Source organism: Mus musculus, chromosome 19, assembly GCF_000001635.26.
Source record: "Mus musculus strain C57BL/6J chromosome 19, GRCm38.p6 C57BL/6J".
Classification (NCBI taxonomy): domain Eukaryota; kingdom Metazoa; phylum Chordata; class Mammalia; order Rodentia; family Muridae; genus Mus; species Mus musculus.
In genome coordinates this window covers 38,093,062-38,114,925 of record NC_000085.6, presented here as the reverse complement: position 1 = coordinate 38,114,925, position 21,864 = coordinate 38,093,062, and the positions used below count along the sequence as shown (strand labels likewise).

At 47.4% G+C, this 21,864-nt stretch overlaps 1 protein-coding gene across 1 annotated transcript; it reads right to left on the bottom strand.

The window, feature by feature from the left end:
• Positions 1-662: 662 nt before the first annotated feature.
• Positions 663-17,847, bottom strand: Ffar4 (free fatty acid receptor 4). The gene is made up of 3 exons (NM_181748.2): positions 17,233-17,847; positions 7,416-7,544; positions 663-1,311 (listed from the first exon to the last, which is right to left on the bottom strand). Exons 1-3 carry the CDS (start codon positions 17,797-17,799, stop codon positions 922-924), a joined length of 1,086 nt encoding a protein of 361 aa, NP_861413.1. The 5' UTR covers positions 17,800-17,847; the 3' UTR covers positions 663-921.
• Between the last annotated feature and the right edge of the window lie 4,017 nt (positions 17,848-21,864).

Here is a 21,864-nt window from a genome sequence, read left to right as displayed (position 1 = left end):
CTTTGCCTTTCAACTTGACTACTGCCCCTTAGTGTTTCTGAGCCCACTCCTACCCATACAAACAACCATCACCCTGTCCTATTTTCTCCAGTGTGCTTGGTCACTGTAGGGTGCTACAGTACTCCTTGGCTTCTGTCTAGCATGTGTGGCCCCCTGCCTCCAGAAGAAGAAGTTCCCTGAGGACAGAGAAAGGGGCTCTCTGCTTTACCACTGGGTCCTAGTTCCAAAGCCACCACACAGCCAGGCCGGTGTTTCAAAGGGGTGATAGGTGGGGTGATGAAGCATCCACTCCAGGTCCTTCTCCATCCTTCCTCCATCCTCCCCTCTTTGATTCTATGGTGCTCCGTCTACTAAAGGAGTCAAGTGGTCTGTCGTATTTTTCTTTTTCTTCCTTTCTTTTTAATGTACTGGGGATTGAACCTAGAGCCACACTACGATTGAGCCATGTCCCCAGCCCATTTTAAATACATAGGGGGGAAAAATGTCATCTTTAATTGTTCCTTGGAAAATCTTTAAGCAGTCTTGATAGGAATGAATAAATGATCTCAAGGCTTTATGAGCCCAAGGTGGGGACTCAGGGTGGCCATGACCCTTTACAGGGAAAGCTGAGCCCTGAATCAGCTCCAAGGTTTGTTTCAGCAATCACAAGATAGAGATTTATGTGTAGGAACAGTTATAAATAAAAATTTATTAACTAGATCATATTACAAACACACTAAAAAAAGTTCACAAAAGGAACCCATAGAAAGTTCTTTTAAGGAAAAATATTTTTATACTGAGCGATCATTCCTTAATTTGCTGGCTCCGTAGATGCCTGCTGTTGGAAGTCGGGTATTTTTAAAGCAGGGCGCACTGGTGGGCTTTCCTTGAAGTTAACTCCCTTTACATGCACACCGTGGTTCACCTGGCACCAGAGGCTAGTTAGCTGGAAATAACAGACAAGTCATTTCGCCTGACAGACGTATCTGTAAAAATGGCTCCCTTCTCTGGAAAAAAGAAGCAGCAAAAAATCTTCCTCCATTCGTTCCTGAACAGCGACATGTTGTACAGTATGGGGTTTAGGGCAGAGTTGGCAAACGTGAAGGCCACCACCCAGAAGAAAAGGGATGGCCAGATGACCAGGTCCTGCCGGAAGTTTTGGATCAAGATGAGGAGGATGGTGATGATGATGGGACTCCACATGATGAAGAAGGAAACCATGAGCAGGAAGAGCGTGCGGAAGAGTCGGTAGTCTTGTTGGGACACTCGGATCTGGTGGCTCTCAGAGTATGCCAAGCTCAGCGTAAGCCTCTTCCGCGATGCTTTCGTGATCTGCAGGAAACACAACGAAACCAGCAATGAGTCACAGTGGCGCATGATGGCGCATGATGGCGCATGATGGCGCATGCCTTTGATCCCAGCACTCCGGGATCGCTATGCACTATGGGAGACAGAGACAGGGGGATCTCTGTGAGTGCAAGGCCAGGACAGCCTTAAAGAGTTCCAAGGACAGCCAGGACCCCTGCCCCCTGTGTTGGGGGGAAAAAAAAAAAAGCTCAAGTCACTGCCGACGTCAGGGGTCTCCCATTGATAGGTTGTGGTACTGAGAATTGCAGCCTGGTGGATAGGAGTGAGACTAGCCATAGTGGGTTGCAGTCTGGCTAGATGCTTCTAACCTGGAATGTGAAGGACATTAAGTCTATGGGCCTGACCTTTGTCCTGAGGGAAGAGAGCCAATGGGATGTGCCCTGACCTTGTCAGTGGCCCTTACTAACTTCCATTGCTGGGCCTGGCCCAGTCTCTGTCTCTCTTGCCAGTTCTGCATGGGGATGGGGGTAGGGGATGAGGCCTTTTCTCCCAAGATCCTTGCATCTGGAGAGAGGAAGTAATTTTAAAATCATTAGCCTCATTCACAATTTGGGTAAGTTAAACTCAAAAAAAAAAAAAAAAAAAAAAAGACCCTTAAAAGGTTCTCCTTACAATTCTTTTAATTCCCTAATTAAAGAATAGATGTTTTAACTATTGCATGATAACATGATCGCCTCTCACTGTGTGGGGCATTTAGAGCCACCTGTTTGTGATAGACACAAGGACCGCAGGTGCCCAGTGAACAGACTGGAGCCCTCTCAAAGCTCCTGACAACCAGAACACCAGGATGTGAGCAGTCAGGGCTGCTGCGCTTTCCCCTTGGCTCCCTGCCACTCCCTAGACATTTATTTTATCAGTTGTCACCTTTAATCTTCCTCAGTGTGTTCACACCACCGCTGCTCTTGCAAATTGACTCTCAGGGAAACATAGGTTACTGGTGGAAAGTCCTTTTTTTCTGATCCTAAATAGTTGCAGCCCCCACCTGTGACAATTGCAGTCCATAGGGGTTCCCATATTACTCAGCTGTGCAGGTGGGGGTGGCACCCCACAGACAATTCCAGTTCTGTGTCAGGCTCTTGCAGGTGTCTGACAGTGGCTGTGATAAACAAAGGGACTGACGCCTAGCCAAGCCCGCAAGAGAATTCTTTCTAATGGATACCACCGTTTCGCCCCATTCCACAGTCCCCACAGTTTGTAGAATCAGGAAGAAAATCAAGCATTGTAATAAAATGTGGGTCCTTTCTTGCTCCTTGTCCCACATTAGATTGACTGGCCAGCATCTAGCCAGGATTTCAAATGTCCCTGGCTTGGGTAGAATGCCTTGTGTGCTTTTAGGAAGTGCCACTTAACTCTCACCTGCAAAACAAGCCCCTAGGGGATGTCCTGGGGTTCCTCCTCTTCAGGAGCCCCACACATCAGGGCCCACGTGCTTCTTCACCCCGGCATATTGCTAATGGCTGGGGAGGGCAACGGCTTGGGGGAAAAACAGCTTGGAGGGGCACCAGTGCTCTGTGACCACTGGGAGCTTGGTAAAACACAAAATGTCTACAAATAAAAGTTCCCATAAAGAACTGCACCTGACACTAACCCTTCTACAAGGCTGATTAACCAGCTAGAAGGCTGTTGAGAGATTAGTGCAGCAGCTCCAGAGCCCAATTATAATTTATCTTTGGCCACTTTTAGCCCCCATAATAGTTATTTTGCACCTATCCTGGGTCTGGCCTGACATTCTTGGGACTGACATGTGCGACCACCAACCAGAAAGTTAAGAATGTCATCGGACATCTCAGGTCTATAGCAGAGGTTTCCTTGCTTGACTGTGACCCACCTTTTACCTGATGCTCCCAACAATGTATCTGAAAACTGCCCTTTTCTTAAAAAAAACAAAAACAAAAACAAAAACAAAAACATAAAACAGTTATCATTTTGGAACATGGAATGTGAGGTAGCCTGAATCTCCATTCCTGGGCCCTGGCTACTCAGAATAAATTATCTCTTATCCTCTTCATGCTAACAGTTGTGTTTTTCACACAGCCAATAGGGCCACTTTGAGACACCTGGACTCGGTGAGGGGATCCAGGGATCCGCACTTCTCTTGAACTGTCTAGATGATTTTTGCTCTTAAGAGCTTAAGAACTGTTAATCCCAGACAGCTGCTTGGTTTGGAGTTTTTCACCCTAGACCTTTTTTTTTTTTTTTTTTTTTTTTTTTTTTTTTTTAAAGTCCAATTTTAAAGCAGATCTTTTGTGACTCACTGTAGCCACGTCAGCTTCTGCCGGCCAGGAGGAAACCCTATTCCCACCCAACACCCCTTTGCCACGCCAGACCACAGTAGCTGGCTGGCAGTGGAAGGGGATACCCACGGACAAGGGTGGAGCCTCGTTTGTGGAGCTGATTGGCGAATCAGTCGTGTCCTGATTAGAATCATCAGACAAGACACCCCACCTTCCCAGAGGTATCCTCTCCAAGAGACCCGACTGCAAGAGGAGAGCTAGGACTGGAGAGAGTAGCATTGAGATAAACGTGTGGAAAAAGGCCAGGACTGGTTGTTTGGTTTTGGACCCCGGGACAAGTGACTGAGATGGTATTTTACATACCAAGGCAGAACTGGCCTCCAGGTTCTCCCAGCATCCCTCAGTCCCAAAATGCTACCCAACCCCCATGCAACAGCCAAGCATGTTCAAGAAAAGCCAGCCCATGCATAGGCAATATACAACCTCAGGAGAGACAAGTGCCATGTAAATTACCCATAAACCACTAGAAGACCAGAGGCTCACTGTTGGGTTTCTTTTTTTTACATAGAACCCCCCCACCCCCCGCCACCGCTCATTACATCCCTCCCATTCTCTGGAATGTCTTTCTCTTAATAATCTGTCCCTGTTTCTATTATTAATCATGTGTCCCTGGTGCATTTGTTTTTCCTATCCCAGAACATAAGAACCTGGAAATTTCAGCAGTTGTCTCCAGGACTCAGGACCCAAATGGAAGCCTATAACATGACCACAGTTCCAAGTGGTGGCCAGTTCCTCGTGAGGGTCAGGCTTCAGGTTCAGTCAATTTTAGTTTCTCAGCTGTTGAGCATCTACAGGAAGCAGAGGGATTTCCATCTGCAGTCCCTAAAGTGACTGGTTCCTTCAATGAATATTTACCAAGCCCCTATGCTCTCTTGGTATGATATATGCTATTATCTCTTGAAGAGGCTGGACACAAGGCAAGAAGCAAAGAAGTCCTGCCCATACAGCATCCCCGTGCCCTGTATACGTGGCCAGTGGGAGGGAGAACAAGAAATACAGTTACAATGGCACATGCACCAGGGTTCATCGGCATTATGGCTGCTGGGTGAACTGGGACACCTTGTCTGAAGCTGCCAGCTCTAAAAGTCTAACTAAGGTACTTGGGAGTTACTGGGAAGCCGTCCCCTTGGGGAAACTGTCAATAGGAAAAATAGGACTGAAAAGGTATGGCACGTCTGAATCACAAAGAAAGAGGAAGCAGAGGAGGCAGAGGGCAAAAATAGTCACTGCCTAGCACATGAAGCAGTTCCTGAAGGGTGATCAGCAAGAGAAGAGGCAGTTGGATACCCACTGAACCACTGCCCAGGGCAGAAGCAGCAGAGGTTGGAAACAGAGCTTTCCTCTGGGGGCTCTGTGCAATACCAGTGGAGAGAGATGCTCTGTGTGCGGAAATGGGTTCTATGATCAGATTTAAGAGTGCTGTCTGGTTTATTCCTGTGCTGGGCATGCCCAAAGCCCAAGCACAGAGGCCCTGCCAAGCATTCTCTGTGCTCCAAAGCTTGGGCCTCACGCATATGCATATATAACCTGAGCACCTACGGAGCTGGGCCAGCTCCGGATGTGCAGACACAACAACGAACAAAACAGCCTTCGCTCTCATGGAACTTGCAGCCCCTAGGCAAAGAGAATGGCTGGCAAGAGGATGAAGTGTTTGGAGGAGAAACCTGTTAGTGAGGGATTGCTCTGAATTAGCGAGAAGTGTTCTACACAGCAATCCAAACGAGAGAGGTCCTGAGCCGGGCGTGGTGGCGCACGCCTTTAATCCCAGCACTCGGGAGGCTGAGGCAGGCGGATTTCTGAGTTCGAGGCTAGCCTGGTCTACAAAGTGAGTTTCAGGACAGCCAGGGCTACACAGAGAATCCCTGTCTCGAAAAACCACATCTGCAGAATTGTTCAGTGCCTACTGCGACCAGGACGTTCTTAACACACTTGTCCTATGCAAGTTCACACTGGGAATTAAGGCTGCCTTTTTGAAGATGATGTGTGCTTTTGTCTCACACTGACACAACGTCACTCTCTGCTGTGCTGCTGTCTTCTTTGCTTTAAAACTCGGTGTCATTGTGCCACTGTCTCTTTGCCAAAGATCCCTCTAGGCAGATCTTGACTTGCACACTCCTAGGCCACACTCACTCCCTGCCAGCATTCTGCACAGTACTCTTAAGAAAACCTCTGAGAAGCTCAAGTGTTGAGGCTCTGGGTCCAGTCTACTTGGATTTCAATGCTGAAGCTAACACCTATAAGTGCATGACCTTGGCTAAACAGCACGGCATCTCTGGATTGTCTCACCTGAGAATCTTATTAGGATCTAATGATTTAGTGCTTGCTCCCTGATAGACACTACAAGCATATTAGCCAAAGGAAAGGTAATTTTAAATGCATCCTAACACAGTAGTGTGTGCCTGTGATCTTACAAGTTCCAGGCCAGTCTAGTTCACATAGGGAGTTACAGACTTGTGATATACATATATTCATATATATATATGAATGACATTAAAATATGCCATAGCGTTCATTGCAAGCACTCTGGAATTGGCCTCAAAAAGAGATCCACAAGCTTGATCTCTTTAGAGATGGAGAGCCATCTGGTGGGACAACTCTGGGTAGTGAGTTAAACACCATCTTGGCCAGAACCAGGGTCAGTAGCCTTAGGTGAGGTTGGCCTGGGATGGGCTCTGAGCTTTATAAGAGGGCTGCAGATCCATAAAGGGTTGTAAAAGTGGCCAGAAGGTGAGCAGGGCCTTTTCAATACACCTGTTTATCTCGAGCCACACGTAAGATGCTATAAAACCAGGATTCAGTCACTGCATACCGTCAAGAGGGCTCCAGAGCTTTGACGTAAACTTTACAAGTTTACCTTGTAATATGCATGGTTGTGTTTGCTAGTGGTACTTTCCATACAAAGAGGATGCCTTTAGAGGCAGGAAGCAGAGGCCAGCCCATCTTTTATATATCTGTGTATATATGTTTACTTTTTCTAGAAGGCCTTGCTTATTTCCTGTGCCGCACACACCTGAAATGGATATTCCCAAGGATAAAGCTACTGACCCACAGGGACAGGAAGGACTTGTGGCCAAGTTCTAGTCTCCATCCAGGAGTCACTTTATGACTGTGTTCAATTTTGTGAGCAGAATACATAATCTGGGTGTGATGTTATATTAGTATATGATACTGCCATAAAAAAAATCTTAAGAAGTAGACACTGGCGATCACTGCTGTGTTTGTGGGAAAACAGCGGACACAACTCCAAAGTCCATAAAGTGATTGTATCATGCCTAAATGACGAAAGCTGTATAGCCCTTAACCAAGAACAAGATAAGATACAGCAACTGATATAGAGATGTCCTGATACTGTGGTGAGTGGGGAAAAAAAAAAAAAGCCACCAACAGCATCACACACACACACAAGCGTTCATAATGCTGTAATACTGCAGAGACATAGTTGGGTCACTAAGGTTGGGAAGAGAACAGATTTTCAACTTCTGCATTACATAATTCTTTGCCTGCTTTCTACCCAATGTTTTTATAACCTGGTATTATTTTAATAATTAACCAAAAAAGATTCACAAAAACACAACTTACTTAGAAAACAAAAGGCAAAATAAATATACAAACTCACCCCTCATTGTTCCAGGGGTTAGCAGAGGATCTGCCCAGTGAGTTAGGATTGTACTGTTAGGACCCCAAAGTGTCCTCTGACTGGGAAGTTCTAGATGGAGTTCTGGCCAGAAATGCCCAGATGGAGTGAAGCTCAGAGCAGCACTGAAACAAACATACCTGTAAAATTTTGGAGTAACTGATCACAATGACCAGTCCCGGCACCAGGAAGTTCAAAGTCACAAAAAACACATCCCATGAGATTTCTCCTATGCGGTTGGGCCAATCCAATGTGCAAATCGGAATTTCCTGGTTGCAAAAGAGAAAACAACATCACTTAAATGCTGGCTTCTTCCTTGGCCTTTAGCCCAGCCCTCGTTTGTGGGCTACAGGACACTGTGACACTGTGTGTTACAAGCTGTTGTGACAGGAAGACCTAGAATCTACTCCTCCTTTGCCCATGGTGCTGCCTCTTACACCCAGGTGCCTAGGGTTACCATAGTTACAATTCTCATTGCCCAGGAAGCCTGAACCCCAGCATCATAGGCAGGTAAGAGCTGGAGACATTTCTCATTGATTGGTCTTTCCACTTCCCTAGGCTGTCAAGCAAAGAGTGTTTGAACCTTCTCAAAGGCTTTAAAAGGAACAAACATGACCCTAGAAAGGTCACAGAGACGGGGAAATAACATAACAAACACAAGCATTTGGGGACAGAATTGTAGGGCCAGGGCAATGGCACTTTGTTGAACACCAGGGGCTGGGATAAGGTATTGCTTACTTGGGGGTGTTCAGTTGCCTCTGTGTGTCAAAGTCAGGTACACACATGTACCCCAGCTACTCTGCAGACCAAGGCAAGAAGATTGCAAGAACCAAGGCGTTTGAGACAAGCTCAGGCAACATAGTAAGACCCTGTCTTAGGGAATGAATAGACAGACAGACAGACAAATGCACATAAAAATGGGGCTGAAGAGATGGCTCAGTAGTTAAGAGAGGGCTCTTAACCACTTGCTGCTCTTGCAGAGGACCAAGGTTCAGTTTTTCCAGCAGCCCATGGCAACAGTCATTAACTCTATTTCCAGGGGATCCAGTGCCATCTTCTGGTCTCCACATACACCAGGCATGCAAGTGGTACATAGTCACACATGTAGGCAAAACACTCGTATGCACATAAAATAAAAACAAATAAATCTTAAAAAGCATCAACATGAAGCTCCAAAACAGTAACAATACACACACGCACACACACGCGCGCACGCACACGCACACGCACATGCATGCTGTCAGACTGCCTCAAAGAATAGGTCATCCCTCTTCCAGAAAGTAAGTGTATGGTACCCAGCCTTAGGAGCCTTGGCCTTGCGTGCCTCCTCTCTGGGACTAGGACAGCCCCAAAGCAAACAGCTGGAGTGGTAAAGGGGGAGGGGAGGGGATCTGGTTGTGCTGCTACCATGGTGCATCAAACTCAAAAGTTTGATGCTAACTACAAAGTGTAGGTGTGAAGGACCCACTGAACAGGAAGAATTCCATTACTGCAACAATTCCTTCCACTGAGTAAATATATCAGTGGAAATAAAGCATGAACACAAAGGTATCTTCCCACACCTGAACTGCTTCTACCTATTTAACAATAAGAACAAAGCCATTTAAAACAATTTACCCCAAACGATCCCATACATCAGTCCACATATTTAAGAGCATGTGCAGTGTAAAAGGTCATATCACTGATTTTTGATAGACTATGCATCTGAGCCTTGCCATTCATTCATAAACTTGATCAATAATTATTGAATACTACATACAGTAGAGAAAAACAAATAAATTTTTAACATTTGCCAACGTGAATCATAACTGAGCAAACTCAAAATGTTGTGAAATATTCCCTAAGTTTCACTAAGTTTTAGTAGAAGACAGGAGCATTTCATATTTATTGAACACTTACTGTGCACTGGAACTGCTTCCTACATTGTAACATCTACACCTACAGCAACCTTATTGAGACTCACATTGATTTCCCACTTCACAGAGGAAGAAACTAAAGCTAGAAATGTTTTTTTATTAAGAAAAAAAAGTCTAAAACACTAAAAGTTAATTGCATTCACTGTCGATATTTTGTCCCCAAAAGTATGAAGTTAATTGGGGGAAGGGCATTAAGAACGTTTTAACCTTGCCAGATGTGGTACCACATGCCCCTCATCTCAGCCTTTGCAAGGCTGAGGCATGATAACTGCCAGCTTTGACTACGTAGGGAGACCCTGTCTCACTACCATGCTCCCAATCCCATTCTTCTCCTATTCCCCTCGTACCCGACCTCCACCCTCAATCCAAGTGAGGAAAGAAAAAGTCTCGTTGTGGAAGCTGTAGTGTGTCATAGTGTGTCCCGCAGTGCACCCTTTTGTCCACATTTATTTGCTTGCAACAACAAAACGAAATGCCTTAATCACATCTGTACATTGGAAATGGAGGTAAGGATGTTACTTCTCCTTCCAGCTTTGCTGAATGGGTTATAACTGGGCTGGACATTCTGAACGGGCTCCTCTGCTCCCACCATCCCCAGCTAATGAGAGAAGGCTTGCCCAGCACCTTACTGGGGCAGCTTAGTAAAGCTAGCCCTGGATGTGGAGGTTTTGGGTGAGCCAGCCCAAGGGCATGAGCATGGAAAGCCAGCCCTGCCTCCTCTCTGCTGTGCAGTAGCATAGACAAGGGAGAGAAGCCATCCTCTCCTCCCTCATCCCTCTCTGGCTAACCAGCTCAGATACCCCTCAGGCCTAGATCCAGGGCTTTGAATTGGTCCACCCAAACATCTACCCCATCAGTGAACTACAGGAGTCCATAAACGGGGCGGTCCTACAGATCCAAAATTATAGGATCACTATGACACAGGGCAAAAACAGGCTATCCGAGAGGATTCCCAGAGAGGTTCCAGTATTGACAGAGTAGCAGAAGCGAGAGGCCTCATACATTTGCAAGCAAAAAAAAAAAAAAAATAGTGGACAAAAGGACATAGTGTGAGACACACTATGACACACTACAGTTTCCACAACAAGATTTTTTTCCTCTGTTGGGTGGAAGGGAGGTGGCAAGGATAGAGGGCAGGTAGGAGGGGAGGGGGAAATGAGTTGAGTGCATGATGGGAAATCCACAAAGAACCGATAAAAAGGTTTCTTTTCTTTTCTATTTTTTTTTAAATGCCCTTCATTTTGGTGACTGGAAAGAGCCTCGTGTCTCTTGGTGATGTTGAGTACTGGTAGCCACATTAGTGTTGTTCCTGGAGCAACCCATGCCCTCCCCCAGTTTGTACTCAGACCACTGCCCACCACAGGATCCTCATTCAGCACACAGGTATGGACAGGTATTCCGAAACCCCAGTTAGGGAAAAGGGGTCCTAGCCCTAAATGGAATTTGATCTCTAATCCCTATATTTGTGAAAGAAAAAGATAGAAAAACATGATCTCAAAACTCTTTTTTTTTATATAGCTCCTATGATCCCTCTCCAAAAGCCTCCTTCTGTGCCTGGGTCAATCTCTTCTGGCTTTGTGAGATTTTTGTAAGAAAATGAATATGATAAAGTAAGGTATTCTCCCTACATGAGGGGCAAAAACAAAAGACAAACAAACAAACAAAAAGCCAACCAGGTCTGGAAGCCATAAACCAATGTGGAGCTTACCAGAACCACATGGGACTTAACTGTGTGTATCAGTCCTAATATAAATAAATAAAGGAGTGAATAAATCAGACCAGGAGATTCTGAAGGAAGGGATCCTGATGGCAAGGATTCTACCAGAAACACAATTCTGATGGGTAATCTTGGTTATCTACTTGATCCGGCTGAGGAGGGCTAAGGAATTAGGAAAGAGTAACATCTCTGGGTGTACCCGGGAGAGGGTGTCCAGAAAGGATTAACTAAGGGAGAAAGACATCTTCCTATAGGCTGGGGGCTGGGATAGAATGGGAAGGAAAGAGCGCTCTCAGTAGAGGTGTGTGGGAATACATTCGTTCTCTGTTCTTCCTGGCTGATATGATGTGAGCCTCTCTGCTCTCCCTGACACTACACACACACACACACACACACACACACACACACACACACACACCTTTGCATCCCCACCCCACCACCCATCCCCAGCTCCCCACTATGGCTCACTGAAACCTTTGAAACTTTGAGCCAAGTATAACCCTAAGTTGTGACTTTTAGTCACAGGGATACAAAGGAGCTAATACAACTCTACACAAAAGCCACCACAACCTTACACACTCACAAGTACTTTACACAATCAGGCGATCAGCTGTCTCTGGCCAGGACTAGACTGATGGCATCTCTGTTATGAACCCTTGTAGTCAAGGCTTATTATTTCAAAATAATTTATATGCTTCTCATTTTGTCTTTTATAGCCCCCGACTCAATTACCTAAGTGATTTTCATTGATTCTGTTGGTTTATCTGATCTCCCTCCCTCTCTCCCTTCCCTCACTTCCTTCTCTCCTTCCTCCTCTCCCTTTCTTCCCCCAATCCTCCATTAATTCAGTGTCTCCTGTAGCTCAAGCTGGCCCCAAATTTGCTGTGCAGGAAGAATGATCTTGAACTTCCAATTCTCCTGCCTGCCTCCCAGGTGCTGGAAATATAAATATGTGCCACACACCTGGCTCCTGCAGTGCTCGGAACTGAACACAGGGCATCATGAATGCCAGGCAAGTGCTCTAACAACTAAGCCACATCTCCAGCCCTAGAATGGTCTCAGTTTTCTTTTAATCACTATTTCTCGTTAGTATACGAAGGAATGGATTTTACTCTGGCATTCTCATCTATATTATTACTAGATTTGGTTCTTAATCATCCCCCACTGCCCTCCCCATACCCCACTGCCCTCTCCATCCCTCACTGCCCTCCCCATCCCCCACTGCCCTTCCCATACCCCACTGCCTTCTCCATCCCCCACTGCCCTCCCCATCCCTCACTGCCCTCCCCATCCCCCACTGCCCTCCCCATCCCCCACTGCCCTCCCCATCCCTCACTACCCTCCCCATCCCTCACTGCCCTCCCCATCCCCCACTGCCCTCCCCATCCCCCACTGCCCTCCCCATCCCTCACTGCCCTCCCCATCCCTCTTCTCTCTTTGCTGATCCTTTTCCTCTCCTGCAAATAGGACATACATTTCCTCCCCTTCTGCTTTTATGATATATCTATATCTATATATATCCCATCAGTCTCTGTTGCTTCCCTTTCTTCTTCCTTTAGATACTTAAATTTTCTAAATGTTGCTATCGATCTTTTTTTTTGTTGTTGCTTTGTTTGTTTGTTTTGTTTTTTAGTGAGAGAAACCAAACATTGCTGCAATGGGCAAGAACCTAGCCTGTCTTTCTTGAGGCACACATTAGGTGGTCAGTACAAAACTGCAGAATGCAAGAGCTCCTGAGACTCTCTGTGGATGGGCACATCTGTCTAAAGGCTCTGTGCAGTTGCTGACCCTTCTCCACTTGGGGGATTTATTTAAATGCTGTCTTGAGTCTAGCTCTTTGCATTTTAAGTTTCTCTAATGATTATCCCTACATCACTTCTGGGAACTCCTAGGCAGACCATCTTCCCTATCCCAGGGCTTCAACCATAAGTCCTCAAGACTGTTTGTTTGTTTGTTTGTTTATGACAGGGTCTTATTTTGTTCAGGCTGGCCTCTAACTTACTATATAGCCAAGACTGACCTTGAACTTAGGAATTTCTTACATCCACCCCCCTCCTATAGAATTCCAGATGTGGATCAAAGTGCCTGGGGATGAACCCCAGGTCTTGTGCATGCTGAGCAAGCACTCCACCAACGGAGTTATATTCCCTGACCCTCAACTCTTTTCTGAGACAGAATCTCACTTAATTTCCCAGACTGGCTGTGACTTCCTGATCCCCTGCCTCAGCTCCAGACTGTTGGGACTTCGGGAATGTACCAACACAGACTTGCAAAGGGTATTCTCTAATATGTGTTAACAAAGGCAAGTTGACTGAGCTCATCAACTCAGACAATCCACACTCAATGGAGAGACAACATAACGTACTGACCTTGTGTTATAACAGGGAAGGGTACAGTGATCAAATCTCAGGCCTCTAAGACTCATGAATTCAGAGGCTATGACGCCCGGAGGGATGAGAGCCAGGCTGCATTCTGGAAGAATTCTCTACCTGACTTTGGTTATTTCTTCTTGCAGAAAATAAATATGGGAACCCCTAATGGGGTGGGGGGGGGTTCCTGGACCACAGACCGCACTGGACTACAGACTCTGGTAGCAGCTGGACCCGATGTGTGTTTATGTGGCTTGTGGTGGGGCGGGAGGAGAAGGGTGCTCAGCAAATGTTTGTGGAATGAATGGACAGCACATTCTAGCCAAAGTGGGCAGTCTTCCCCACCCATGAGTGTGGGTCACTGCCTGGCCAGGGCCACAGCACACACAGGCAGGCATCCCGCTGGAAAGGACAGAGCTGACCTGGGCTGAGAAGTTACTGTTGCTGGGAAGTGTCCACCCTCTTGAAATGGCAGCCACTTGTGTTACAGCAATCAGAAGAATGGTGCTGTTTTAAAGGATGTTTAAATGTTGATGCCCCAAGATAAGGAAACTAATAATAGATTCCTGAGCACTTAGCTCTATGTGTACCAGGTTTTGATCCACGTATCAAACACAGGTCACCATGGTAATTTCACATAGTTGACACATGAGACCCATACTTAAACAAGAAGAACACTGTAGACAAGCAAGGTAGGAAGGCTTGCCCTCGATGGAGCAGGAGCTGCTCCAGAATGTGAGGTCCAAAGCTCACTCTCAAACACTAAGTAGGTTAGAATTACTAGCATGGCTATCAGCTCCTCTGGATTGCAGGATATCTAATAGCCTATACGGATGGAGGTTTTGAAGGGTCTCATGACAGTAGAAGGTTCCAAGGGGCCGGGGGGAGGTGTGGAGAGCCCTCTGTACTCTCAGTTAATGGGAAGGAAATAATTCTTCATCCAAAGCCTCCGTTCGTAGCATCCCACTGGAGATGACAAACAAGAGCCACAGGCAGGAAGCTACCAGTCTGAGCGCTGGAAAAAATAGACATTTGCTATTTGTCTGTATTTGCTTACTTATTCATATATTTATTTAGAGATAGGGCATCACTCTGTAGCCCAGGCAATCTCAAACTTATGGCAATCCTCCTGCCTCAGCCTCTTGAGTGCTGAGATGGCAGAGGTGAGTTGCCACACCCAGCTCTGCTGTTTTTCCACTGTGAAACTCACCACAGTCTAGACCAGTTCCTTCTCAGCCATTTTCTTTCTAAACCAGTTACACCCTATCACTCTTTCTCCTTGCCCTGTCATCTCCTGTTCTTCTAATTTATTTCTTCAACCGGTCAGCTTATAAAATGCAATGTTTCCCACAGAGTCAGTCCATAGCCTTTAAGGAACTTCGGAGTTTCTCCATGTTAAGATCCTTTGGCGTGAATACAGAAAACATGGAATACACTGGTCCTCTTATTCTTATGGGGGTAGGGAGGGAGGACATGTTCTAGAATTCCCTAGAAGAAAATGGAAACTGGAGACACACTGGCCCCCCTATATGCACTGTTCATTTCTCTATGCCTACATCCTTAGGTTAAATTTTAAATTATAAATTAGGCACAGTAAAAGACTAGCCAGAAATTAATAAGAAATTACAACCATAGACTGGAATTATAGTTATTTGAAACAGGAATCCCATCCCCCTGGAATATCCAGCTAATATTTTCTGACCTCATTTGTCCATGGGTAACTGAAGCCACTGCAGCTAAATCAGTGGAAAATAAAGCCAGAAGAAAAAGGGACTCTTGAATTCTATGAGAGAAGATAGCTCATCAGGCAAGATGCTCCATGCCTTTAATCCCAGCACTTGGGAGGCAGAGGCAGAGGCAGAGGCAGAGGCAGAGGCAGAGGCAGAGGCAGAGGCAGAGGCAGAGGCAGAGGCAGAGGCAGAGGCAGAGGCAGAGGCAGAGGCAGAGGCAGAGGCAGAGGCAGAGGCAGAGGCAGAGGCAGAGGCAGAGGCAGAGGCAGAGGCAGAGGCAGTGTTCAAGGACAGCATGCTCTACATAAAGAGTTCCAGGATAGCTAGAGCTACACAGAGAGACCCTGTCTCAAAAACAAACAAACAAAAACACACAGAGAGAGAAGAGCTTAGAAGGAGAAAAGGGGGGGGGGGAGAGGGAGAGAGAGGTTAGGAGCAGGAGAGTGATAGACAGGTAGGGGTGATGACAAGAAAGACAGGGAGACAGGGCACTGTCCTGCCCCTCACCCCCTTTCCACTACAAGTTTCCAAATCCCAACCCTACAAATCTCAATAACTAAGGCTCCTGTCACTTGGCCACTAAAGTAGTGTCAGTCCTTACTGCCCCAGTGGCTTTGCCCAAATGCCTCCCAAGACCTTGAAAACAAACGTCATGAAAACAAGAGCTCCCCAGAAGCACCTGCAGTGAAATTCTGGAAGTACTGTAGAGGGCTCCAGGTTCAGCCATTCCCTCGAGTGGGGGCGGGGATGAGCACAGAGTGCTGAGCACAGGCAAGGGCCCCCTCACTCAAGCTGCATCGGGGTACAGTCTCAGTCTGGGGGTTGGCTGGGAGGAGACAAGACCTTTTTATTTCCTTATTAGTGTTATTTACCAGCCCAATAGGATTGTACCTGAATGAATTTTAAAAGGGACAGTCCACCTGGAAATTTAAGATATACTATTTGGTCTTAATTCTTGGAATTGGAATGCTTCTGTGTTAAGAGCAAGAAATTCTCTAAGTTCTATGAAAAATACAGCAATACTGTTGTAACTCATTGGGGGGGGGGCGTGCAGCTTAAACAAACAACCGAAGGCAGAGCTGCCCCCTTATTGGGCTACCCAACATTTTGAGACTGTCACAGCATTGCCATCCATGTTGGGACATGTTCATAGCTATCCACATTAGTATCCACATGTGGCCAGCTGGACATGCATGTGACCTAGCTGGTCCCTTTGGTGAGGAGTTAGATCTGAGCTTTCTGGAAGCATCCATGTGGCCTGCCCTGATGCTCAGGTGTATCTGGACTAAGGACAAGCCTGGAGTGAAAGAGGGATCTTCCTTGGTCTCTTCTAGGCCAGCAGTACCCATCAGCTCAGTTAACCCTGCATCACCTGTACCCACCAGGTACACATGGTCACATGGTTATGTGTTCTTTAATGAAGAGTCACAGGCCTGATTGGTTTCTGCTTATTAGTCATTCAAAGTCAGTACCAAACAAACACTCCCCTCTGTGAGTTGGGGGGGTTGATTTTTTTTTTTTTAAGATACCGTTTGTCAGGGTGTAGCCTTCATCCACCCTTGCCCTCAATTAAAAAAAAAAAAAAAAGCGATTGGTCTGTGGACACTGCCAACCCTGGAAGCCCTCCTCTGTGTTCGGAGGTTTGGGGGCTGAGGAGGGGGGTGAGTGGGGTTCACATAACCAGCATTTCTGGTCAGAGTATATGCGGGAACAGGAACCTTTCCCCCAGGGGACATCCCACTACTGTAGGATTTCTCCTTGAGACTGCTCTTCTAAGCAGGAGCCCAGCAATAAGGAAGATGCTGGGTGCCCCAGCTTCTTTGTCTGTTAAATAGATGCGATAATAACAGTAGCGTGACATTTGGAGAGAAAGCAGAAACTCTGTGAGAAGCCACCTCGCACCCTGTGTCCCACCTGGCTGTAAGCTCCCATTGCTTAATTAGCCTCATAATAGTCTCTGCAGTTTGCAAAAAGTCCGGGAAGGCCCCCTTAACACTTGTGAGGATTTACTTACCCACTTGGCACTGTGGGTAAACTGACGAAATTAAACTCCAGAGTATTGGGCACTGGGTCTGCCAAAAAGGATACAATTCCACCCACGACCTATTATTGTTACTAGTCACTATCCCCCACCCCCACCCCCGGCCCACGGCTTTGGTCAGATCCTTGCCTCCCACCAGCAGCCCGCCTGGATACTTGTTGCGTTGCACGCAGCCAGCGCTCACCTGGTCCCCGCCGGGAAGGCGCTGCGGGACCACGCGGAACAAGATGCAGAGGGGCAGCGCGGCGAGCGCCGAGTAACCCCATATGAAAGCCAGCAGTGCCGCCTGAGTCCGCCGCCCCGGGCCGCTCAAGCCGCGCCGGAGGCGCACGATGCACACCATGCGCTCCAGGCTGACCGCGGCCAGTGTGAGGATCGTGACGCTGCCGCTCATTGTCATCACGTAGAAGAGCAGGTGGCAGACGACGGGCCCCAACAGCCAGGCCTCAGTCCAGCGCACGACGAGCACTAGAGGGATGGCGCTGGTGAAGAGCAAATCCGCGCAGAAGAGGTTGAGCACCAGGCTGGCTGTCGCCCCACGGCGCCGACGGCGCGCCACCAGCACTAGAGCACACACGTTGCCCAGCAGTGAGACGACAAAGATGAGCCCCAGAACGGTGGTCTCCACGACGCTCAACACCAACCGGTGGTCGCCCTTGACATCCGAGAAGAAAGGGAAGTGGGTGCGATTGACTTGGTCCAGGGTGTGCGAGGGGCCAGGGCCCGTCGTCTGTGCACACTCAGGGGACATGCCGGGCGCCCGGCCGCCCGCCGCTGTCTGAGAGAGCGCTCATCTGCGAGGTAACTGAATGCCAAGGCGGGGAAAGAGGGAGGGAGGAGGTTGCGACACCTCCCCTCTGTCACCCTCCCGCCCGAGTTGCCCAGGCTCTGGGCGTAGGAGCTGCGTCCAGGGCGCACCGGAACGAGGAAGTGCCTGGCAACACTGGCCTGAACACCGTGGGTGGGAAGGTGGCCACCAAGGCAGAGACCTCAGACCCTTGGGCAGTCTAAGTGCTCTTAAGCCAGAAAATTAAAGAATCTCCGCCTCCCTGTCCCTGCCCCGCCCCCCCCCCCCCCCCCGCCCCCGAGGCCGCCTTCTTCATCTTTCATGGACACTGATTACTGAAATCCTACTTAAGCTAACCCTGATCGAAGAGTGTCAGAGTTGAACTTGGGAAATGGTGCGGACCAGTGTAGTTCAGACTGCTCTAAAGAAATCCCATAGGTAGGAGGTTGATCCCAAAACAACTTGTAATGGGCCAGTGTTTATCTGATTTGGGGGTGAGTTAATCTCCTTATATACCAGTTTGTTTGTTTGCGTTTGCAAAATAGGAAGAATTACTTTGCCTGAGAATTTGGTTCTTTGTGTAGAGCATACACCTAGTGTGAGGGAGGCCCTGGGTTTGATACTCAGCACGGAAGTGCAGGGAGGGGTGAGAGGGAGGATGAGGGGAGGGAGAGAGGTCAGGTGCACAGTCAAGCTTTGAAAGTGCCTCAGGCTCCCAGGGTGAGAGCACTTGACCTTCTGATTCTGTTAGAGAAGAAACCTGAGCCTCTGCGAGAATGACTTTGCTAAGGTGGCCTTTGGTGACTAATAGACGTTCCTGGACCCCTAGACTTCCTTCTTGCCATTAAACCACCCACCATTGCTTCTGGTTTCCTTTTCTAGAAAATGAGATAACTAGTCAGTTAAAAGTGTGTTTGGGGACTGAGATCTAAAGACCACTTCTCTAAGTACTCCAACCACCTAAGACCTCATGCCCTCTCCCTTTGCCACACCCCCAGGCCTCTCCTCCTGCCTATTCTGCCTGGTGGTTTGTCTCCAGGTATTTATGAAGAACAGCATGTGCCCGTTGAAGTTGACGGTGGTGCCTGGAAGCGCATGCATGTGCGCCTCTGCTTATCACCCGCATGTGACTCCAAGTACATGCTGTGACTTCTAACATGATGTGCAGATCCTATGTCAGTGGGAGAGAGGCACAGCTGGAGGTTTGGGTAGCTTCAAGTTGGAAAGTGGAACCAGTGGGGGCTGGGCACTGCTGGAAAAGCCAAAAAAAGAAAAAGAAAAAAAAAAAAAAGAGTGAAACGAAGGGGCCTCAGAGATGGGACTTTGGGAACTGTCTGATTGGGGTCAAGAGATACTAGCTCTGTGTAGAGAGGTGGGAAAAGTGAGGGAGGAAAGGAGAGGAAGGGAGGGAGGGAGAGAGGGAAGGAGGGAGAGAGGGAGGGAGAGATCAGAATGGACAACTGAAAGGAACACTTACATTCTATATTATAAAATCACACTCATATTCTGTATTGTTAAAAAAAAAAAAAAGGAATCACCAGTTGCATAGTTAATGGTTTGTTTGTTCTGAGTGAACTACCTCACAGCAGCTCAGATGCTCCTGGAGGAGCTTAAGGTTGATACTAGCAGAAACCAGACTGGGCATCTCATGAACTGTCTGAGCCCACACAGCTCCAGAAAGAGCAACTGTGGCTGAGCACCTGACCAGAGGGGCCAAACTGGGCTCTGCTCCCTCACTTTTTGTTTTTGTTTTTGTTTTTGTTTTTTTTTTTGTTTTGTTTTTTTTTTTTTTTTTTTTTTTGAGGCAGGGTTTCTCTGTGTAGCCTTGGCTGTCCTGGAACTCACTTTGTAGCCCAGGCTGGCCTCAAACTCAGAGATCCACCTGCCTCTGCCTCCCAAATGCTGGTATTAAAGGCATGCGCCACCACGCCCACCCCCCCCCCCCCACTTCTTTATATGCTCTGCCAGCCAATGCAGATGTTTCTAGGATGTCCATCCGCTGTCTTCTCAGTTTACCAGCTCTCAGGATAACCCACACCTTTAAAAGATTCTATTCCTACGCCTTCTTGTTGAAATTTGCAAGTCTAATTAACCAACTAGGGTGGTGTGTCTGGACTGGAAGGACTTCACTATCAATACCCTCTGGGGTTCTGCCAATGGTAAAATGATTTGGGCAGAGACTCCTAAACCTTCTCCATTCCTATCACCTTTGTGTGTTCCTAGACCAAAGAACTACTTGACCCAAGACTGATGGTCCCACTACAGTGACAGCCTGCTGGAATGGGCGCACCTTTGGAACCCTAATCCACAAAATCAGGCATCAGGTTTGAGTAGCCTTATCTTCTCTATATAATGCTTTTGTGTTCTCTCTCCTCTTTATCACAGTAACCCTTGAGCATCCTGCTTCCTAAAGATGTTCCATTGTGAGTCTACGGTTGGTAACCTACAGCTTCCTTGGAGCTATTGGTGTGTGCAGAACGGAAGATGCTAGAACCACTGTGTCCCTGAGCACCAATGGTCACTAGTTAAGAGCACAGGCTTAGACACTAGTCTGCTGGGACCACAGTGCTGACCACATAATTCATTGTGTGATTTTGCACTTCTTAGTTCTTCACTGCCCCTATATATGAGAACAGAATAGTGACAGGCTGGGATCATGCAAGGTTTGGGAAGATCAAATGAAGTTTCTATGTATGATGTATTTAGCATGAGAGTCAAACGGGATTTTAGGTTTAGCTCTCTGCTCAACACAGTATATGGACTTATGAGCTGACGAAACCACCATCTTCTTTAACAGTCTCAGCTTCTGAAATTATTATTTGGATCCTCTTCACTCCAAGTTGCTCGGGTTTGCAGCCTACTGTGGTGATTTGAATGAGAAAGGCTTCCATGGGTTCATATAGTTGAATGTTGGGTTCTCAGGTGGCAGAACTATTTGGGAAAAATGAGCAGGCGTGGTCTTGTTGGAGAAGGTGTGTCGCTGAGGGTGGGCAGGACATTTTCCAGTGTCCCTTTTCTGCCTCACGGTTGTGGCATCTACCTGTAATCCCAAGCCTTGGGAGCTGAAGCATCCTAATGATTGAGTTCAAGGCCAGCGTGGGCTGCACAGTAAGCCACCACCCACCTCTCTGCACTTGTCTAGCCCCAGTAGCACTGAGGTTGAGAGACCTGTCTGAAACTTGACAAGATCACTTCCTACTGTCTGCTCTGCGGTGGAATCTCGTTTAGCGGTGAAAGCCCAACGGGTTATCATTTTTTGTCATGGAAGTTTCACTACCAGATCTGTAAGCCCTTAACCTACCCTCTCCCCTCCCACCGGGCTCCGTTTGTACTGTGTGGCATTAGCCATACATGCTTTGAGATTCCCTCCATCCACACGGCTCTGTAGAGTCATCAGGGCATCTAGCCCTTCTGTAGACACCCAACCCAGGAAACCGTGGGCTGAATGTCAGCTGATTGCCATTAATTACTCCTAGCGTGCCCTTCGCTTCTCCCACTCTTAGGTGGAACCATGGAAACAAGACAGGGACCCACCAAGTGTAAATATGGACAGTAAGTTTCTGAGCCAAAGGGAAGTCCAGTGTTGTGGATGACTTTTGTTCCTCTTTATCTCACATTTTCAACCAAGCAGGAGGAGGGGACAGAAGGGACTTTCTGTGAGCATGGTTTTATTTCTCTTCTTACAAAAATTCTATTGAGTTTACGTGGAAATGCTTACTGCTTTCTCTCTCTTTCTCTCTCTCTCTTTCTCTCTCTTTCTCTCTCTCACTCTCCCTCTCTCTCTCTCTCCCCGCCCACCCCCCCACCCCCATCTGATCTGCCTGCCTACACTTCCACCCCTCTCCCTGTGCTATTCTCTGTGTGGAAAACCAGTCTCAAAGCCTTGTTCATCAAAGATTGCGTAGGTCCCTTGAAGAAAGCACAGTGACCACTGGAGAGTGTGGTACCTGGGGATGTAGCCCAGGTGGTAGAGTAGTTAGCCTGGCATGCAGGACACCCTGGGTACATAAACCTATATAGATATGTACC

Bases quoted from the DNA above. Each gene is read 5' to 3' on its own strand.
- Ffar4 (NM_181748.2), bottom strand. From the start codon at position 17,799: ATGTCCCCTGAGTGTGCACAGACGACGGGCCCTGGCCCCTCGCACACC. The intron at 7,545-17,232 runs GTGAGCGCTGGC...TTTTGCAACCAG, and splicing joins GCCTTCCCGGCGGGGACCAG to GAAATTCCGATTTGCACATT. The intron at 1,312-7,415 runs GTATGTTTGTTT...TGTTTCCTGCAG, and splicing joins GTTACTCCAAAATTTTACAG to ATCACGAAAGCATCGCGGAA.